This window comes from Typopeltis vanoorti, chromosome 25 (assembly GCF_054136105.1).
Source record: "Typopeltis vanoorti isolate ZY-2024b chromosome 25, IOZ_Tvanoo_1.0, whole genome shotgun sequence".
NCBI classification, from domain to species: Eukaryota; Metazoa; Arthropoda; class Arachnida; order Uropygi; family Thelyphonidae; genus Typopeltis; species Typopeltis vanoorti.
The window spans coordinates 81,113,907-81,137,420 of record NC_143573.1 but is presented as its reverse complement, the minus strand read 5'-3'; the positions used below and the strand labels follow the sequence as shown (position 1 = coordinate 81,137,420).

General features: G+C 35.9%; 1 protein-coding gene across 8 annotated transcripts in view; it reads right to left on the bottom strand.

The window, feature by feature from the left end:
• LOC150092876 (single-stranded DNA-binding protein 3-like) overlaps positions 1-23,514 on the bottom strand; it is an 846,537-nt gene that overhangs the window by 45,654 nt on the left and 777,369 nt on the right. For 7 of the 8 annotated variants that reach the window (XR_016550498.1, XM_090414347.1, XM_090414350.1 and 4 more), the window contains one exon: positions 18,047-18,134. Coding sequence is in view for 7 of the 8 variants with exons in the window: in XM_090414347.1 (XP_090270473.1) it covers positions 18,047-18,134 (88 nt within the window). In the remaining variant the exon portion in view is untranslated. The remainder of the gene's footprint in view (positions 1-18,046; positions 18,135-23,514) is intronic. The other variant, XM_090414349.1, reaches the window with a different exon arrangement.

Here is a 23,514-nt window from a genome sequence, read left to right as displayed (position 1 = left end):
TGCCAAGAAATTATATTCCTGGTTTGATCCATTGTGAAGGGCCCTTCCCATAATGCATAGTATTATACATGTCCTAAAGGGAGTGTTTGCATTATAGGATACCAAGACAACTGATGTGAAGTCATTAACTTCTCTATACGAGTAGCCCAGTCGTGAAGATAATTCACATGCAAACTTTGTTTTCTTACGGTTGGATAACGAATTAAACCAAGAATATAATTTCTTGGCATATTTAATTTACAATATTAAATTCTTCCAATATTTTGTCCCAGTCCAGAGACATCTTTAGAGAGTGCAAGATGAGACTTGTAACACACACACATATACAGGCAACGCAAAACTAACTGAAACACATGGATGAAAGAATACTCCTAACTAGGTGGGACACCCTCTGGGTGGATCCCACTTTACATCTTAGGCACCAGTTGACAGCCTAGGATGTAAACTGGGATCCTGAAGTATTAGTGATTTCTATATTTTATGAAGTTTTACACACCCATATTTATTCAAGGTAGGATGCTTTTTGAGAGCAGCTGCAGATTCTAAAAACAGCCTTTCTCTTCTAAATTTGCTAAAACAGAAACTTTCTGATTCTTTTTCCAATTGATTCTATGAGCTGTATCTAAAGCATGGTTTGCAAGACTAGATTGATTACAATCATGAGAAATTATGCAAAATCCTACTCGTCATGAGAACAAATGTACTCACCAATTATCCCTATTTTTTTTAAATAATGTCTCAGTAAGTCAATAAAAGTTTCATAAACTGATCAGTGGTTTGCATCTTTTTTTTTTTTTTTAAAGTTAAAATACTTTGTGTTTAAAAAGTTATTTTTAATTAAATAAAAAATGTTATATTTTGTTTAGTATGCAAGCTACTCCAGCTGATAAAGTCTACTCATCACAGGAGAGAGTGGCTGAGCACATCTGTCAACCCATGAGCTGTAGATATATTTAAAATTAAAATTAAGGGGATAAAAATCCCTTGTTGTTTTACAGCCAGTAAGCAAAACTCTAAGATCGAGAACTACGATCTATGAGTTTCATGCCGAAGAACTATCGGCGAATCCAAGCATAAGTGCCCACTTGGTAGTACAACACCAAGGCAACACGAAACAAAAGGTGGAGCAAGTTCCCTCACTATCCTTGATATTTTCTCATAATGTAAAAACACAGCTCCTAGGAGATGTAAATACTGTCATTACATTATGAGGAGAGGTCATTATCCAGACCGGTTTCAACCTTTTTTGAGGTCTCATCAGTGAGTAGGTAGACCTGGATCATCCAGGTCTACCTTAGGACATGTATAAACATGTCCACATGTATACACAAAGTCTACCAAACCACTCCTTGAACTCATTAACTGTTTGTATCCTATCAGGCAATGCATTCCATGGTTCAACCATCCTTCAAACATTGCCTGATAAGGTGGTGAGAGTACAAACAGTGAATGAGTTCAAGGAGTGGTTTGGTAGACTTTGTGTTGTCTGGAATGAGTCTCCCACGATGAGTCTTATGACTCCATGAAGGTCCTGAATGATAACAATAATCATTAAAACACTGACCAGTAGAGTCTATAACCTTTGTTCCAATGAGGCCTCTCTTGCAGTAGAACTCAATTATATACACCACACCTTTTTATCTAATGGCTACATTTCCCAACAATCAAAAAGTAATGAATCCTTCCCCAATGCAAGTCCTTCTTTTCAGAAGGATTTTACTAATCTACTTATCAAAAGAACTCCCCAGTCTACCCTGTAACCATCTCTCTCAACAGTTTAAATGACACAATCATATGTACCCTTTTTTTTTATCTACCAATCTTTGCAGTTCATATTCCCTCAATCTATCCTCATAACTAATATTATTTTTGTTATCTGCCTCTATACTTTAACCAAAGTTAATTAATTCCCCCTTCAAATCCTGACAACCGAATGTGAGCAAAATAGACCAAATGTGATCTGATCAGGACTTTATACAATGGAATCACAACACTTATATAGTTCGCCCACCGATTAGAGATCCCCCGACACTTCTGCGCATGTCAGAAAAAGGCGAATCCATTCCAATAATAGGATAATCATTCCGGATTGTGGGATGAGTTCTTTATTATTACAGGTCGGTAAATTAACTTCTCTTTTATGATTATTGTAGATAACTATGTTGCTTGTACAACAGTTGGAAAATTTTACCTATAAAGCACATGATTTCGTGTGTTGGCGACCAATTCCTACGTCCTTCATTTCTTTCTCCCCTTCAGCATGAATCAACTATTCTTGGCAAGACGCCAACCAGAGACCTACAAACGGTAGGCGAACTATCTCTGCTGGTCAGCTTCCATCTCAGTATTGCAGCAATCCTTAGGGGCTACCTCCACCACTTTTGCGGTATGTCCCCTGAACTACAAGTTTCAATCAATCATTTCCCTTGCCTCACATGCTTCATCTAGTACAGTTCCTCCAACAGAGTATGCAGCCTCCCATTGATACATCTCAAGCTTCAAGATGTCACATTCACAACTGATAACCCCAATCACTTTTCGATTTATCCAGCTTATTTACCATCCTCTTGAAAGCAAGGCTATCACATCCGTACTATTACTAATAATCCTTCCCAACTTCACATAATCTGCAAGCAACTGAATACTCCTCTGCAATTCCCATCGATTAATGCACATGTGGTGTATTTTTTCTACTTTTTTTTCTCGTTGAGTCCCCTATGAACAAATCTTTGCTATTTGGTTCTATCTCTGACCATTTCTGTCATCTCTCTGAATCTCGATAATTGTGACCTTTCCTTCAGACTGCAGCCAAGTCCTTTTTAGTCTGCCTCTTGACCATCTTCCTCCAATGATTCCATTCAAGACTATATTTTATAATCTCTAAAAGGACATTCTCCGGAGGTGTCCAAACCATCTTAATTGTTGTTTAAGAATTATAACTATGATACCTTCTCTATAGTTCAATTCATGTTTGACTTGCTAATCTGTTTTGTGTTCTGACCAGTGAGTTATTTATTTTTCTTAAGCATTTTATTTCAAATGCTCTGATTTTCTGTATTTCTTTCTGATTGAGTGTTCCTGTCTTGGCTCCATATGTTGCTGTAGATATAATAATAATGGTTTTACAGAGTTTTACAGGTTTTTCAGGAAATTTTTGTTATTTCCCAAATGTGCTTCAGATTCTGCAAGAATAATAATATCGCCTGCATATTTAATGTGGTTGATATTCATAACATTTATTTGCAGACCTGGTTCTTTGGTATCTTTTGCAGTTGCTTTGGCAATTCTAGTCTGAATCTAATGTCATAGATTTTAAGATGTTTATCATTTTGTTCCTGTCAATGGAATCAAATGCTTGTTTGAAGTCAAGCAGTATATAGGTAAGTTGTAAGCCCAGTACTTTTCAGCCTGCCTATTAATTGTAAAAATATGGTCTAGAGTTGACCTTCCAAGTCTGAAGCGTACTCTATCTTCTCTATTGTTTCATTCATTAAAGTTTGGATTCTATTTTGAATAATGCATGTGAAGATTTTGTGGCTAAGATTTAGCAATGTTATGGGTCTATAATTTTCACACCTTTCTTTTATCTCTTTTTTTTGAAAATTAGTATTATGATGACTGTCTTCTAGTCATCTGGAATTTAACTGGTATATAGTATGTGGTTAAAAAGTTCAAGCAGGAAACTGATGGCTGCTATGCCAACATATTTCCACAGTTCAGTAGGAAGTTCATCATACCAGGTAACACTTAGATAAGCTTATTGCGTTCAAAATTTCTTCTTTTATTATAATCAGTGCTTTTTCTCTTTCTGTCTCTTCATTTGTGTTTTCAAGTCCTCTCTCTCTGAAAAAGTCTCTAGTAGCATTCTTTCTAAATTATTTTAATCTCTTGAATTGTTCCAGTTTCAATATTGTTTATATCTTTCATTTTTAATGGTGCTTTTTGGGGTGTTTTTGTTAATTCTTTATTTTATACAGAATTTATTTATTACAAGGCTCTATATATAAAATATTATTTTATATATAGAGCCTTGCTATCATTTTTTTTTTAATGGACTTCTTCACACATTTTGGCTTTTTTTTCCCTTTTAACCAAGCATTCGTTAGTACATCTGCACTTTCTATCTATTTTGTTTTTCAGTCTTTTAATAACATTGCTTATTTACCTCTGTTCAAAGTATTTTTTGAAGCTATTTTAACTTCAAAATTTTCCAAAATTTTTGCGATTATCCACTTGTCATTTTCTCTAATTGTTGTAACAAGTGCTTTTCTTGCTGCATTTACCATAACTGTTCTGCCCATTTTCCATGTATTTTCTATATTCTCAAAGGTTTTCTTTATTTTATATACAATCCTGCTATCATATTTTTTTTAATGGACTTCTTCACACATTTTGGCTTTTTCTTCTAACCAAGCATTTGTTAGTACATATGCACTTTCTATCTATTTTGTTTTTTAGTCTTTTATAACATTGCTTATTTTCCTCTGTTCAAAGTATTTTTTGAGGCTATTTTTACTTCAAAATTTCTGCGATTATACACTTGTCATTTGCTCTAATTGTTGTAAGAAGTGTATTTCCTGCCACATTTACCATAACTGTTCTGCCTATTTTCCATGTATTTTCTATATTCTCAAAGGTTATTTTCTTTAACACTGGTTCTATTATGTTTCTGTAGTCATTTTGTATAGTTATATCTTTCAGTTTTGTTATGTGAATAACGTTCCTTAGATCTTTGGCTTGCTATTTTTAAATTTTAACTTAATTTTTGCAGCTAGTAATTCATGATCAGAGTCAAAATCTGCTTTCCTTTAAGGATTTCCAGTTATTCAGAATGTAATCGATACAATTTTTAATCATACCATCTGGAAATGTCCACGTGTATTTGTGTGATGGTCTATGGAAACACATGGTATCTGAGCTGAATAGATTGTTGTTTACAGAATTCCAGCAGTCTATTTAGATTTTGAAAAAGCCTTAGTCAATAGTTTCTGAACACTTTCCAACATTTCTGCATCCTTTTGAAAATCAGGTGACCAAATCTGTGCACTGAAATCCATATGTGGTCTAATCCCTCACCATTAGTGGCTCCTTCTCCCTCCATTCAAGTTTTACATCATGTGAAATACCTTAAGAAACTGCTCATAACCACTGAAGAGGATATCATTCTACCATTGTCACTAACCAGTATCATCCTTCTGCAATCATTTTGTCTTTCTACTGGCCGCATATAAAAAAACTCCCTAGGATTTGTTTTGACTTCATTAGTTAAGTGCTGCTCATACTGCATTTCTGCTACCCTTATCATGTGAGTCACCTTTCTTGCTTGCTCTTTCTATTCCTCATGCAAATGAATATTGCCACTGATCTTGTGCTGCTTCCCTAATTCTGCTTTCCCTCAGATTGCAAACTTCACTTCTTCAGTCATCCATTTCATTCAATTTCCTGACCTTCAGAATACATTAAGACATTGCTTCTGCCAAATAGTTCCTGAGTAGGGACCAAGTAACATTCATCTCCTTCCCATCCAATTCCCTCATGGTATTTCTCTCCTCAACTTCCAATTTTCAGAACATATTTTGTTCCATTTTCTTCTCACCATATCTTTGTATGGTGCAAAAATGAAAGTAAAATCATCGCGTGACGTAGTAAACAAGAATACAATTTTTTTTTAACATGAAAACCTCACAGAAAGATTGATATTTTCTACTCTCAAGTTTATGTTACAGAAATTTAAAAAAACTGGAGGCGAGTCCTTTTTACAAAAAAATATTGCAATTAAACAGTTTACAACAGTCTATAACTACACAGATATTTATTTTATACAAAACATTAGGAAATGTATTTATTCTAATTACAAGAAATAATGCATTATCATTATACATTCCTGAAATGTTTACATATATGATAAAACTAAAAGTTATTCTTTCCTTTTTATTTATTTATTCAAAACGGGCTGTCTCTTAAAAAAAAAAGTAAGATAATCTGATATCAAAAAATAGCAGATATCCTACATTATACTGGTACTACACAATCGAGAGTTCATATTATTATTAGCTTCTTATCAATAATTCAAATTACCTCTGTTATTTGTCACTTCTCCAATACTGTCAAATCCTGTATTTTTAGTCTTCTAAGGCAGTGCTTCCCAAACTTATGGATGCCAAGGCCCCTTTTGGAAAAATTAAAATATTTCAAGGCCCCCCATCGAAAAAAAAAAATCGCAATACAGACATATATTATTATAATATTCATTGTCATGTTGGAGGCTTAATGGATTGTATACAGCACTCAGAAAGGATTAAAACAGAATTTAATTCGTCCTATATTTTGTCTCAGTCAATGAGACATCTTCAGGGATTACAAAAAAACTAATGTAACATATATACAAATAACAAACAATACTTAGCCCAACCACGGGGGTGACACTAAAGTCCTATCTAGGTGGAGCACCCTATAAGGGCGGCTATAGGTGGCCTGGAATGTAAAGTCGGACCTCTGGTGATAACCATTTCTCAAATCTTAGGAAGCTTAATGCAACCATATGTGTTAAGATTTGGTTGATTCCTGAGAGCTGCTGTGATTCTAAGAATAGTATCTCTTTTTTTTTTTGAGTTTGCTGTGGTGGAGCATGGTGGTGTTTTTCAATGAGATCCTGTGGGTTGTATCCAAGACATGGTCAGCCAGGCCTGACTGACCATAGTCATAGTTGCAGATGTATGACTTATGTTCCTCCAGGCGGATAGTAGCTCATCTGTCTGTCTTTCCAAAGTACATCAGTTTACAGAAACAGAGTACTTTATAGACTCCAGGCATTGAGAGATGAAGGAGCTGATCTTTTGTAGATCGGATAAGGGTAGCAAGTTTGCAGTGGGGCTTAAATGCTCTGTGTAGGTTGTACTTTTTTAAAATCTTGGCTATTTTTTTGGATGTGCCACAGATGTAGGGTATGGTGACGGCATTTCTGAATTCTTTCTGAAGAAAAGACCGGGGAATGGGGGAGGACCTGATTATTTTTTAATACTGTGATTGCTGTAGCCATTGGAGAGGAAAGTGTCGTGTATGTGGTCAAGCTCAGTTGTAAAGGTGGTTCCACTGGAAAAAAGATTGTGGGCTCTCTTGGTAAGAGTTTTAGTAATGCCATATTGTTGAGCGAGGTGGTGATGGGAGAGATTGTGAATGTATCTGCCTGTTAGCATGGGTTTTCTATATACAGGGTGTTCGGGATAAATTTGACAGTTTCGTAAGGAAAAAGAAAATCTTCTTTGTATCTATTAAATTTAATGAATTTACAAAAAAACCTTACAGGCAGAGTTAATTACAATACTATCAACAAGATTTACTCAAAATAACCACCATTAGCATCGATCACATCTTCAATTCTGCTTTGGAATCTCGAACAAGCTGATGCTACAGTCTCCCTGGGAAGGGCCGCAAAAACTGTTTTAATTTTATCCATTAACTGGGCTTTTGTATTACTGGAAGTGCGATTGGTGTCTTTTTCAACTGCGCCCCATACAAAATAATCCATGGGGTTAAGGTCTGGGGAGTTTGGAGGCCAAACATTTGGACTGGTGAAGTCGTAGAAATTTTCAGACAACCATTTTTGACTTTTCCCAGAGGTGTGGCAAGGGGCCGAATCCTGCTGCCATACATACGGCCTACCATTGGCTACCCTTGTTATCCAGTGCTTGACTACAGTTAGCAACTCCACGAACAAAGCCCGAATTCCAATGCCAGGGTTCTTCAACACCTGTTCCTGCAGATTTGCGAGGAATTCTGCTGTACGAACGCAATCAGATCGTCTGCTAGGGATCTTTCTTCTTGCTACATCCTCGTAGTCACCATTGCAAGTCTCTAGTTCATGTCTGATTGTTTTTACTGTATTCAGGGAGCATTGGGCAGCAGTCGTAATATCCTTATTTTGATGGCGGGCACGAATCATCATGATACAAGTTATTCTCTTCCATGATTCAGGTGGGTTCCAGCTATCCATCCTTTCTGACATCTTGTATATGAATGAAGAAGGGTCCTAACTTTTAAATGAAGAGAAGTGTGTGTTAATACATGTAACTTACGGAAAAATATAATTAATTATAAATATGTCAAATTTATCCCGAACACCCTGTACAGTGAAGGAAAATGTATCGTTGAGAAGGCATGTAACTAAAGGTGTCTAAGTAGGGTAAACAGTTGTTCCTTTCCTTTTCCATCGTAAACTGGATTCTTGGATGTAGGCTGTTCTAATGTGTCTGGGCCATGTGGCCAAATAGAGAACACATCATCTGCATATCTTAGCCAGATAGAAGATTTGAGAAGGGCTAAGTCAATGGCTCGTTTTTCAAAATCTTCCATATAAAAATTGCAAGAGGGGAGAACCCACGATTCCCTCTATATGCTTGTAGATTTTTTTCTTCCAAGAAAAATAACCAGAATTAATGTCAAAAGGATAATCGTTTTTTAAGATTACTGCAACTGCAAATTCAACCACTCCAGACAGTAGTTAACTTATCATCCAAAATGCTCAATGACAATGCCGTCAGTGCTCAAAGCCTCAGGGACAATTTCGCCGTCGCTCCGAAAGAAGTACCAGTGCTTAATATGATGTTCAATGTCAAACACGGGATCGTACCTGTGGCTTAGTGCCGGAGATAGCAAATAACATCAGACTTGTCTTCGCCAACATCCTCGGCCACTCTTCACTTCCAAAAAGTAATTTATTGTCTGCCCAATGCACTGCTCTCATGAAATTACGAAAAGAAAAAGTATCATCATCAGCAGAGCTGATAAGGGTAATGCCACAGTCGTTCTTAATGCCAAGGAATACAATCGAAAAATGGAGATTATCCTCCGGGATCGCTCTACCTATACCCCGCTAAAACACAACCCCACAAAAACATGAGTTAAAAAAATTACTGTATATTATCGCGTATAATGCGCGAAAAATGTATGGTAAAAAATACTACTTAAAGTTAGGGGTTGGTGTAAGAAATGGTAAAAAATACTACTTAAAGTTAGGGGTTCGCATTATATGCGGATCCTAAAAAATATAACATCTTATTAGACTTTCACACACAATATATACTACCTAATGTCTATGCAACCAAATCTACTTGACCCACTCGCATTCGGCGACCAAGCACGCATCGTACCTGTGCATAAAGCTACTTACATTATTTATGTGTAGATACAATGCGTGCTGCTTGGTCGCCGAATGATAGAGCACAGTTAGGTATATCGGTTTAACCACAGTTCATTTTAAATATTATTCGTTAAATAAACCTACCCTGAAAATGAACCAACAGAAACGTATCTTTTGAAGCAGGATTTAAATTGCGTGCCGTGCAGTTTGCAGAAGAAAATAATAACAGTGTTGCTATGAGAGAATTTGGTGTAGCAGAGAGTAATATTAGACTTTGGCGTAAGCAAAAAGACAGTCTTGAAAAAATCCCCAAAACGAAACGTGCCCATCGTGGAGATGTAGCATCCTTTCCAGAACTAGAAGAAGAGCTAAATGAATGGATTTTGACGCAACGACAAGATGGCATTATAGTAACAAGAAATGCAATTCGTTTTCGAGCTCTACAACTCAAGAATGTTAAATTCAAGGACCCACCAGGTATTTCATCTTTTCTTGCTTCGCCTGGGTGGTGCAACAGATTTATGGAACGCAAAGCATTAACATTATGACACCAAACAAAAATTGCGCAGAAGTTATCAAAGCAGCTTGAAGAAAAAGTGCCGTCCTTCCATAAATTTATCATAAAATTACAGAAGTGTCACGGATATGAACTTTCCCAAATTGGCAATATGGATGAGATGCCCATGTACTTTAATATGCCTGGGAATTGAACAGCAAACTCAGTTGGTGAAAAGGGTGTCTTCATAAAAACAACGGGACATGAAAAAAGCGTATTTTACTGTTGTTCTAGCATGCATGGTAGACGGAACCAAATTAAAGCCAACAGTGATATTTAAAAGGAAGAAAATTCCGAAGCATACGAAATTTCCACCAGGTGTAATTGTTTGTGCCAATCAGAAAGGCTGCACGGACGAAGAAGGTGTACAATTGTGGCTGGATCAAGTATGGAACATACGTCCAGGTAGCTTGTTATGTCAACAAAGCATGCTAGTCTGGGATATGCTCCGGGTGCGTCTAACGGAGGCAAGCAAAGAGAAAGCATGTGAGCTACGTACAGACCTAGCAGTCATACCAGCTTGAATAAGCCTTTTAAACATCACTTATGAAAAAATGGAGAGAATGGATGTCATCTGGTTTGTGAAGATGACAAAGGGTCGGAATTTTCAGATGGCTGAGTTCACCCTAGTCACCAGCTGGGTTAAAGAAGCATGGGATTCGATACCATCTGAAATGATTCAATGCTCATTTCTTAAATGTGGAATAAGTAATTCAATAGATGGATCCGAAGATCACGTCATATATGAAAGCGAGGATGATGCACAACAAAATGGAGAGCATGAAAACGATGACGACAACTGCTACACTGATGACGCAATCCCTACAGATGAATTTATAAATGAAATATTTAATGACTCAAAAGATGAAGAATTTAAAGGATTTTGACATTTTCTTTTAAAATAAATATTTCTTTCGTTAATTTGTATTGTATTATTTATAATGTTATGGAACAAGATTAACAGATATGGCATTTTAGGGCTAGTTTTCAAACAAAATTTCAAGTTCGCATTATATGCGATAATATACTGTACTTAAAAAAGTGGTCCCGGAAATCACGAAAAAACACAAACCTTTCTGTTCCTGTTCCCCTGAATATACGGTTCACCAAAAATCCACAAACCCAATTCCCCACTAAGACCTATAGTAGATGCCACTAACGCACCTTGCAACAAACTGACCAAACAGCTGGCCAACTCTCTGACCCCCCCCCCCCCTCACTGGACTTTCCACATCCTATATAAAACTCTCTATCCATTTCAAAACCTTCATAGAAAATTTAACCTTAAAAAACACAGACATATTGGTAAGCTTTGACATGTCCATGCAGTTAGACTAGTGGCTTTGCGCTTCGCAACCATATGCCTGGGGAAGGAGTGTACCAGGTTCGATTCCCGTCAAAGACATGAGGAACTTGAGGATCTTCCTCAGGCATAGCCAAGTTAGCCGGTCTTGGGTGCGGGCAGTAGGGTTTTTTCTGCCAGTTTCTCCGGCGTTTTTCATCCCGCAAGCAGGCAAACTAGACCCGCAAACATATGCTTCTACAGCCAAAAATATACCCCCCCCCCAGCGGCAGACTAGGCGATAGGTCGGTTGGGAGTGGAACTAACAAGTAGTCGCATCTAAGTAACATGCGGACCCTGCATAGGAAGCAAGAATAACAAATAGTGAAAGAAGAATTGGTAAGCTTTGACATCTCATTGTTTACTAATATTCCCTTAATATATACTCAAAAAAACTTAACACTCAAAAAAAAAAACGATTTTCCTTCTGACATCTTAGATCTCTTTTCCTTTGCCATTAATTCGGGTTATTTTTCTTGGAAGAAAAAAATCTACAAGCAGATAGAGGGAATCATGGGTTTACCATAATTCCCTCTTGCCAAGTTTTATACGGAAGATTTTGAAAAACGAGCCACAAACTCAGCCCCTCTCAAACCTTCTATCTGGCTAAGATATGTAGTTGATGTGTTCTCTATTTGGTCACATGGCCCAGACACATTAGAACAGCCTACATCCAAGAATCCAGTTTACGATGGAAAAGGAAAAGAACAAATGTTTACCCTACTTAGTTACACGCCTTCTCAACGGCACATTTTCCTTCGCTGTATATAGAAAACCCATGCACACACGCAGATACATTCACAAACTCTCCCATCACCACCCCGCTCAACAATATGGCATTACTAAAACTCTTACCAATAGAGCCCACAATCTTTTTTCCAGTGGAACCACCTTTACAACTGAGCTTGACCACATACACGACACTTTCCTCTCCAATGGCTACAGCGATCACAGTATTAAAAAAATAATCAGGTCCTCCCCCATTCCCCGGTCTTCTCTTCAGAAAGAATTTAGAAATGCCGTCACCATACCCTACATCTGTGGCACATCCGAAAAAATAGCCAAGATTTTAAAAAAGTACAACCTACACAGAGCATTTAAGCCTCACTGCAAACTTGCTACCCTTATCCGATCTACAAAAGATCAGCTCCTTCATCTCTCAATGCCTGGAGTCTATAAAGTACCCTGTTTCTGTAAACTGGTGTACTTTGGACAGACAGGCAGATCAACTATTATCCGCCTGGAAGAACATAAGCCATACATCTGCAACCATGACTATGGTCAGTCAGGCCTGGCTGACCATGTCTTGAATACAACAGACAGGATCTCATGGGAAAAACCACCATGCTCCACCACAGCAAACTCAAAAAAGAGAGACTATTCTTAGAATCACAGCAGCTCTCAGGAATCAACCAAATCTTAACAAACGTGATTGCATTAAGCTTCCTAAGATTTTGGAAACGCTTATCACCAGAGGTCCCACTTTACATTCCAGGCCACCTACAACCGCCCTTAGAGGGCGCTCCACCTAGATAGGACTTTAATGTCACCCACCTGGTTGGGTTTAGTACTGTTTGTTATTTGTATATATGTTACACTAGTTTTTTTTGTAATCCCTGAAGATGTCTCGTTGACTGAGACGAAATATAGGAAGAATTAAATTCTGTTTTAATCCTTTCTGAGTGCTGTATACAATCCTTTAAGCCTCCAACACGATGTCCTCATAGCACTTAAGCCTCTACACACAAATATTCATTGTATTTATATTCAAGATTTTGGTTTGTAATCTTTTTTGTGTTGCTGATCAATACCTTTGAAATGAAAGTTATATGAATAAGCATATATTTACTAATATTCATTAATCACCGAAATACGCAAGAAGTAAAATTTATTAACCAAAACTAATGTGTGATTTTTTCCATTAAAATATAAAAATGAACAAAAAAGAAATAGTAAATATTAAAAATTAAATAAGTTTCTTTTAGGATTAAAAAAAAATCTTCTGTGTCTTAAAACATTTTAAATTTGTTTTCATTATTTAAATTAAGGGGATATTAAATCCCACATTGTTTCAAAATCGAATAAGAAACTCAAAGATCGGAATCAAAGAGTTTCATGCTGAATATAGTAAACTATAAAAGTATTGGCGGATACTAGCATAAGCCAAAGCATGTAGTACAAACTAGGGCAACTCGTAGCTTGTTTTCATTATTTCACGGCCCCCAAGGGGGCCGCGGCCCGCAGTTTGGGAAACGCTGTTCTAAGGCATTACTAGGTAAAACAATTCAGCTTAGAGATGGTCTCCTTAGCATCCTTTTCCCTAATAATCTTTGCATTTAACCTGTTTTAAAATACTGTTCCTCTAAATTAAAAGGAGCATTTTATGTTACTAATCTTATGGTCTAATTTCTCTCTTATTCCATAAAAATGTATTTAAATACGAGGGTGATATGAAAAGTCCTCGGGCCTAACAATGAAAAAACAAATTTATAATTTCAAAATTATTTTTATTTTCAACATAATCTCCCTTAAGACTAATACATTTATTCCAGCGATGCTCTGGTGCCATTATTAAGTCCCTGTAGTGGTTCACAGTAAGATCTGCAAAATACCCCCCTCCAGCTGCAATCACCTCTTGATTCAAAGAAAAACACTGACCAGCGAGGAAGAGTTTTAGTTTTGGGAAGAGATAGAAGTCAGAGAGAGCCAAATCTGGGGTGGATGTTCCAACAATTCACAGTGCAGATCCCTTAATTTTTCCCATTGCCAAAACATCTTTGTGGGCAAAGATGTTTTGGCAATGAATAATAAGTTGATGCACAAAATCAGTTTTATTCTTGTTAAAATGCTCCAAGCACTGTGCAGAGATTTTCATGCAAGTGCATTTTTGATCTGCTGTGAGCAAGCACAACAACCATTTTGTGCAAAGCTTTTTCATTTGCAATTCTTCATGCAAAATATATCCTATACATTCTTTTTAAATGCCTATAGCCTCAGCAATTTCACGCACTTTGCTCGCCGGTCATCCAATACCATATTGTGCACTTGATCATCGATTCCTGGTGTTGTTATACTTTTTGGACATCCTTCACTTGGATCATCTTCAAGGCTGGTACGGCCACGTTTAAACTTGGCAGCCCATTTCTTAATTGTCGAAAACAAAGGAGAAGGATGCCCATAAACTTTTATGAACCTTGAATGAATTTCTTGTGGTGTTAAACCTTCTTTTACAAAGAATTTTATAACCGCATAATACTCAATTTTATCCATTTCAAGGGATACAGAATACACTTTTGTTTCAGACAGCTGTATAAAACAAACTGCTTGATAGAATGACTTGCAACTTCATATGAATGCTTACAACAGATGTACCTAATTAGAAAATAAAAATCTTGCCAACAGTGTTGCCATCTGTGGTTGAGGCCGAGAACTTTTCAGACCACCCTTGTAGCATCCCATAACACCTGATTTACTTATTCTATTATCTATTTTCATATTCAATTGGCTCTACAGGATTACCACTGAGAATGAAATTAATATTTTTCATGTTCTGCTTATTTGCATCTTTTTTTTTTTTTTAATCTTATCACATTATGAAAGAAAACAGCATTAAACCTAATATCAAATTCAAATGCACACTTTGCTTTATGCAGATGTTATACTCCTAAATAAATCAATTATAAATCTTCAGGACTGTATAGCTAAAGTGTATTTTTGCATGTGTATGTACAAAATGATAATGAAAAGTGATGGCTCAAAATTGATATGGAAGCCATCTGATGCAGCTGTAGAAATGTGTTCATTACCAGTGTGTGAATAAAGGTAACAATTACTACAGAGGATAGCATTTCATTAGCAAAAAGGATGAAAGTGCAGAATTTCATGAGAGAGAAAATCAGTGTAGACGTTTGAGTGAGAAATAGCAGATAAGGACAAATATGAAATCAAATGGAAGTGTAGGAATGAACTGAAGGTGAGAAAACTGTAAAGAGTGATAGTGAAAAGAAACAGATGAAAAAGAGAGAGAGAGAGAATATGAAAGGAGGAGCAGGAAAAAACAGGAGAATGAGTTCTTGTATGTTTTGGTGATGCAAGAAATTTAAACATAGGAGAATGTGTCATAAAATTAAATGTGAGTTAGAGATGGAACAGCACTTGTGAGTTGAAAGAAAGAGGATAAAATGAGTGAAGTGAACAAAAAAAAAAAAAAAAAAAAAAAAAGGATGAATCAGAGCCTAATGATACAGGGGTTTCAAGATGAGAGCAAGTGATGAATGCATGTTATCAGGGTGCAAAATTTCTTGAAATGACAAGTTTGTATTAGTAGCAAGAGCAAGTGGAAGATATACTTGTATTTGTAGAGATGAATGATTTGAGAGAAGAAAGTGACTTAACTGTTGAACAAGCAAGGCTAAAGAAGAGAGTGAAAATAGTGAATGTTACCATGGTATGATAAAAGAGGATGCTCAGAAAATAATGACTATAAATGACTTTAGGTGTAGATTGCACAGAAAGAAGTGAGATGGCTTTTAGAATGATTTTGATGATTAAAAGATCTGTAGGAGAGGATACATATACACTGGTTTGGAATGTTAGAAACTTGTGAGAAACTAATGCTCTGTGGACAGTATTAGTTCAGCACATACTAAATGATGAGTGATTGTACTGAAAGGAAAATGATTGAGGGGGAGAAAAAGATTTCTTATAATGGACAATGACAGATATATATATATATATATATATATATAAAAATAAAAAAATAAAAAAAAAAGCAACAATATTAAAGAGATGAACTTGATGGGGGGGGGGGGGGGGTAGATGCACATAATGTGAGAAGTGATTAATGCCTCTGACAACTCATTTGAATCATTCATTACTCTCCCAGTAAAAATTCCTGTCCTCAATTCCTTGTTAACTACAACACTTTCAGGAATGACTCGTGTTGGTCTTTCCCTTCTTATCATGTATTAAAAATTTCTTTTGCATCAATCTTATAGTAACTCACAAATGTGGACTGTACTCTGATAGAGCACACTGAACAAACCTGTCACCATCTTTTCCACTACTTCCTCATCCATAAGAAATTCAGGTCATGAAATTTCTACACAATTGTCCTGAAATGCATATACAAAGAGGCCTGTACTAAGCAATAAAGAAGGATAATAAACTACATTATCTCTACCTTTCAGCATGTTCTTCAATATCCAAGTAATACAGTAACTGTAAACCCTGAGAGACTAGAGATTTATTATTCATCAAAAGACACTGTACACTATAACAGAGTACGGTGTGTTTTGGTGAATAATAAAAAAAAAATCCATTTCCTAAAAAAATGACATGGAGTAAAATCATAATTGACGATAGAACAATGTATTTGCAGGAACCATAATATAAGCAAACAATAATGGGAGACATTATTGTTTGCATTCCAAAGAATTAAAAGTATGAAATTATAAAAATGACCAAAATTAAAATTTAATTTTGAAATCTTATGTAGCTTAAATTAATGTCACTTACTTAAAATCTGTAGTTATTATCAAATGTCGATAATAACTACATTATCTTTATCTCTCAGCTTAAGTCAAACTTGCCAAGAAATTATATCCCTCCTTAATTCTTTACCTGAATGTAAGCAAACAAAGTGTGTGCATGACTAGGCTGCTTGTATATATACAGGCTGTTGACTACTTCACACCAGTTGTCTTACAGGATGGTCACTACCCAGAAGTCATATATTTCCCATGTACAAGCAGTAAAAAGGTGTATCATTTTAATGATAAAATATTCTGCATCTGGCTCTCATTAATGTGAACTCAATAAAGGTCAAATCCGGTCTGGGTAGTGGTCCATGCAAAAGGAAATGTGCTTTGAACTATGATATACTCAGGCAACTGATGTAAAGTCATCAGTCTCTATATTAGTAGCCTAGCGGTGAAGATACTTCATGCACAAACTTTGTTTGCATACACTTGGATAAAGGATTAGACAGGAATATAATTTCTGTAAATTTGTAACTAAGTGGGAAAGCTCTCTACAGATAGCCCACATTAATGTCAGCCTAAGGGTAACCACAGCTGGTGTGAACAAGTCAGTATGCATGAACAGAGATGTAATGACAGACATTAGGCCTCTGTCAGGTGACTTTTGACTTCCCTTTAGGCTGAGGAATGCAGGCTAATTTCATCAATTGTGTTTCTTACTTCATTGTAATTGAAGGACTGCATTTTCAGGTTATTTTGATATTAACTTAAGCTAATGCAACATTTTGAAATTTAAACTTCTAGTTTAAATTTCAAAATGTCAACTCTTCTTAGTTCTCTTCATATGTCTCACACTATTGTTTGCACGTGTTTTTTTAAGTTATCATTACGTGTGTTCTATGTCATGGCAATCCTTTGCCAATCTAGACAGACAGTTGTTTGTACACAGACAATCTGTCTGTGTACAAACAACTGAAATCACCCACAACTATATTCTAAGATCTAACTCTAGAGGGCGAGTATGAGTGAGTGAGAGTGTGTGTGTACATGTGGTCAACAAGAATGTGAGGTCTAAGCTTTTCTTGTGGATTTGCAGTATAGTGTGTCAATGAAGTTAGTTGCTGCCATGTGACTGGTTAAGGATGTTTATGAATTCAGAAACTTACAAATCAATAACAAAATATTTAGAAGTCAGTTGTTCTTCAGTGAATTAGCTAAATTAGTGAATAAGTACTGGGAGTTAATGAGTCTCCTACAATGAATCGATAGGGGAAACTGATAACTGTACAATTTTTAAGAGAATAACGCACAGAGAAGCACAAGGTCTACATATTTTGAAGACCACACATTACAGAAATTTCAGCACAATACCTAAAATAATGACAAATCTAATAAAACATATGCTATATGGCATCATGAAACTGCTACTAGTATTTTATCATTCTTGTACATTTTCATAATAAATTTAAAATATAATGTTTGGTTTTGGTATACCTATTTTTAATTTCATTGCTTGTTATAAATCTTACCTGCAGAAGACATACCATTCATTACTGGAGGTCCCATTTCAGGTCCCATTGGACCCATTGGGCCTTCAGGACCAGGTCCCATTGGAAACTTAAAAAAAAAGTCATAACACAGAAATTAAGTTTTGAATTAGGAAGAATACAGTTAACTCTCACTATAGCAAACTACTGATAAAGTCCCATAGCATAAATGCTTTTATAAGGAAACTCACTACAAAAAATGTTCCAACTATAACAAACTATTCCTTTGATAACTATAAGTATGTAATAGTGGGAGTTGATAGTATTTCTATATTTCAAGCATAAACTGTACTTAAAGTCAACAATGAAAGAAAATGAACAGGAGTACAGTTTTTTCCAAGTTAATCAACTTTTATTTGTTTACCAAGAAATCTGGTAGTCTATTCCAAAAAAACTTCACTGATGTATGCAAAAAATTGAAAAATTTTGCATTTAAATAAATACAAAAACAAATATGACGATATATACAAACTGAAAGTCAAACTATAACCAGCATAAGGTGATTTGGTCAAATACACAAGGCATGGAAGGGTGGTAATATTTAATGCAAGAATCCAGGTGTAAGTGGTTGTATCTGTCTATTCCAAAACAACTGTTTCTTATATCTCACTCTTATTCTTTAACCTTATCATCTGTTCCCTTTTTTTCCTTGATATTCCTTTCTTATAACTTTCATCATCTGAAATCTGCACTTAATCAACCTAAATATCTTACTCACTCTAAATCAGGAGTTACTCTCTTTATAATTGCTAATGCTCTCCCAAACTAGAGTTGATAAACAGTCACAGAAATAGCTATACCACTCTTTAGTAGGAAGCTAATTTCTTCCAAAAGAAAATCTACCACGACTGATTAAAGGAGGGAGGGGGTAACCGTTATACCCTTTATCCCCCTATGTAAAAGGGAGAGACAGAAGTAGAAAACTGCAGAGACAGAAGTAAAAAAAAAATAAATAAATATATAAAATAAGTCATGGATATCAAGGGGATGTTTAATGATCACAGCTGAATAACTGGGAGGAGACATCCATGGCGCATTCTTAGGAATGGGGAGACATTCCAACCTAACATCCAATCTTCACCTTCTTGTGATGCACCCCGCTAGTAGGTATCTACACAGATAATGAATGAATGAAAATTGGCAGGCAATTAGAGACTTAGCCAACCAAATTGTAGTCATACTGGTTTAAACCAAAATCCAAAATGATGGAACATGACAGAATTTCATGCTGGCTGGGGAATTCATTGGTTAGCCAAGCTCCCATTGTTTTTGTCAGTGAACCAGAGTGAATAGCAACCATCAGCTACTGGAACAAATCCTGGAACATATCCCAAATCAACATCAACAGATTTCAAGATTGACACCAACAACATAAAGGGCATCAACGGTAAAGAAATTGAACTTGCAGAAGAATTGAATAAGTACAAGATTGATATAATAGGCATTCATTACAGAACAAGAACACAGAAGACAAATACAAGATGTTATATGCATCTTGCATTTTGCATGGGAAGTGGTAAAGGAGTGTCTGGGGGACAGAGTAATGGCAGACTGTATACCTAGAGCGAGGCTAGTAAATCAAGTGGAAGTTAAATGGATGAATATCATCATTACGCTGGGGAAAAAAAAAAAATGTGGAGGAAATTTAAGGAGAAAGGTGACCAGGCACATGAACAGTACAAGGCACAGGCCAGAAGAGCAACTAGTATGGTAAGAAAGGCAAAAGCAGAGTATGAAAGGAATTTAGCAAATTCAGCTAAAGATAATCCCAAATAGTTCTTTCGATATGCTGCAAGTAAAAGAAAGAATGTATATGACAGAATGATTTCAATGAATGCTGATGGTAGGGAGGTAACTGAATCAGTTGAAATAGTAGAATTACTAAGTGAACACTTTGCAAGAGTATATAATCCAGGTGGTAATATTGTAGGAATGAGAGAGCCAAAGGCTTATATGGGAACCAATGTAAATGAAATGGAGGTGCATAGCATATTACAGAACCTTAATGAAATGAGAATACAGCTGTGGGATTGGATGGTATACCAGCGAGTTCTCTGTGAAGCAGCAAGAGAATTCAGTGCCCTTGACCATATTGTTTAATCTAAGTCTCAACTCTGGGTTACTTCTGAGGGAAAAATAGTTCCATTGCATAAAGGAAGCTCCAAGAATGATGTAGCAAATTACTGACTGATCAGCATATCAGAAACTGTTGTCAACGTATTGGAGAAGTTGGTCAAGAGCAAAATGCAGGAATGGATAGATGGAAATGGGATACTGTATGGGGACAGCATGGTTTTGTGAAGGATAGGTCATGTCTCAGTAAATTGCTCACGTTTTATAATACAGTAACAGCTGAGTTGGATAAAGGTTTACAGCAATACTGCTAAACTTTGCAAAGAGCTCTGACAGGACACATGGAATTCTATTCAGTAACTGCAGCACATGGAGATGGATATAAGGTTGGTGATATGGATAGGATGGAGATTTGATGGAGAGTTATCATAGAGTAGTTTATTCAGTAGTAGAGTGCAAAAGAGGGCCTGTGACTAGTTGTGTGCCACAGGGTTCTGTTCTAGGACCACTGTTTAATTTTTACATTAACAATATAGGAAAGGATCTGAGAGGAATTGTTTAGTTATTTGTTGATGTCAAAATTTTGCAGGATGATTTTGATAGATTGGCATACTGGGCAAAGAAGAATGGATGTCAGTTTAATGTGGCAAAGTGTAAGATTATGCATTTTGGGGTGAAAAGATTACTAGCTGTATACCACATTGGTTGAACTGGTACTCCAGGAAATTGATGAAGTCAGAGACTTGGGAGTGTTAGTGGAGAGGGATTTCAAGTTTAGGGGGTACATAGCAAAAGTGGGTAAAGCAGCTCATCAGATTACTTTGTTAATGAAGAATACTTTGATCAGCAGAGACAAGCAGGTTCCTCTTCATTGAGCCTTGATAAGATCCCATCTTGACTGCTGCATGCAGATCTGGACGCCAGAATTTCTTGGTGATCAGGAGGAGGTGGTGGAGAGGATCCAGAGGTGAGTGACCAAGATGGTAGCAAGTCTATGGAATGAACCTTAAGAGAACAGGTTGAAGATTTGTGGGTTATGGAAACTGGGTGATAGGTGGAAAAGGTAATATGATTGAGACATCAAATTACTGAGGGATTTTTATAAGATTAATTCAGAGGAAATTTTTCAGGTGGTGGGAGAACTAGGGGCCATCCATAGAAACTGAGTAAGAGTATAGTCAGCAAGGGTATTTAGAACCAGGTTTTTTGCTTGGAGAGTAGTGAATGAGTGGAATAGGTTGCCAGAGTCTGTTGTGGGTGCCATGACTGTGAATGAGTTCAAACCAAAACATGATAGTTACTGCACAAATGTTGGATAGTTCTTGACGTGGCGTTTAGGGCCTCCCTCGATGAGTCTAGGGCCTCCTTGGAGTAGCACGTAATAATAATAATAATAGTATTCAGGCAATAACAATCAGGGAAAAGGAGTATGTATAGTATTCAACTAAATACAAGGATAATCTTAAATGGCAGGCAGTATCAAGTAGAGTGATGTGGGCAAATAGAATGGGAAACTGGACAATGAGATTTAATTAAGCATATGGTCTCACCAGAAGATTCTAGTAAAGCAAAAGTTGAGGAATTTTTCAATGCATTAGAGCTCACAAAATGGGGGAAAAAAACAAAGGAAAAAAAAAAACTTGTTTTTCATTAGAAATCTAGACGGCAGAGTATGAAATGATCGTTAGACATGTAGAAATGTTTTGGGAAAATTCGGAGAAAAAAATCAAAGCTTTATGGTCAGGATATGATTTGTTATTACTAACACGACATTCCAACACAAAGATGTGCACAAATTCACATGGAGTGAAGTTGTAAAAAAATAAGAAAAGCCTCACTGACTATGCTGGATTCTGAATGAAGAGAAATATAGATTATTAATATTCCTTTCAGAATCCAACATAATCCACCATGACAAAAGCTACATTTGTAAATATTATTTTATGTAAATCTCTTGTTATAAATTATTATTCATGTAATTGCCTTGAGTTTATTTATTAAGTTTTATTAATTAATTTAAAATATGTGTTGACAATAATAGAACTCTGTATTGAAATATCACTCTGTTTATTTTGTTTATTTCTGATTTAACATTATGAGAAACTGTATATATAAGCTTAATATACCTTATGTGAATTTTAATATTTTAGTTTTTATTTATTATTACCAGTGTGTAAAGGTATAATGTTATGCAATACTTATGTTTTTATTTTATTTTGGTTGTTACTATGGAGACGGGCGAGAAATAGCTGGTGCGTGCGTGAATGGCAAGATATTGTATTGAACTGAGAGAAGGAATTTGACATAAACAAGAGCATGAGAAACATTTTGGCAGGAAAATAGAAGGGAGGTATATATAAGCTTAGAGCGGAGAAAACCGGGGGTCTTTTTTTTTTTTTATCAGGACGGACCACTCAGGGATAGGAGAGCATTTTAGTATAGCACAGGTAGACGTGGAAAATACGGAGTAGCAGAAAAGGAATGCAAAGGATTGCTTAACTAGAACCTTAGTGCTGTAATTAAGCTATTAAATTACCGGGAAAGTATTAGGCAACTGAGAATAATTCTAGAAGTTAAAGAATTACTGCATGTTCCATTAGTTTCATGGAACTTTAACAGAGTGCTGAATTAATCAAATAGTGTTAAGGAAGGAATGAGCATTTTCCTTTATCCAAATACGTCCATACATGTAAAGTGCAACCATTTAAAGTTCAGTTATCATTGAGAAGATTTATTCTAATTAGTGCTGCCATAGTGTGCAAAATAAATACAGTTATTAAGCGTGCCCATAGTGAAATCGATGAGCAAAGGCTTTACCCGGTAAGAACTGTCCATTTATGTGTTACTTCAGTGCAGAAATATATGTGTGATTCATCCTGTTATTCCCCACATTAACTATAACATTTTTTTTTATTTTGCTGAAATCAGCCAGAGTAAGAAGTATGAAAGTGAATACTTGTGAAGCAGTTGTTGCCACCATTAATGTATTGAGACTTTGCTGACTGTGTGATAATAGTAAAAATTGTTATTAAGAGATTTTGTGATATTGAACTCTATTAGAAGTTAATTCAATGTTCTGAAAGCTGTAAGTTTGACAGCAGAGTGATCATAGATTGAATCTATAAGATATTGTGACCTGTATGCTGAGATATTTATATTATTTTCTTGTCAGAGTTGAGCTTAAGTGTATATTATATGATCCTGAATTAAATATTTTGTTTTATTGATCTTGTTTATTGCACCGTTCATAAAATTATCGGACCTAGTGGGAGCCTTAAAATTAAGAGATAAACTCGGCCTGTATAAGAAATAAAGTTACTATAAAAAAATTTGTTATTGGTTGGTTCCACTATATTCCAATAGACTAATCTAGATAT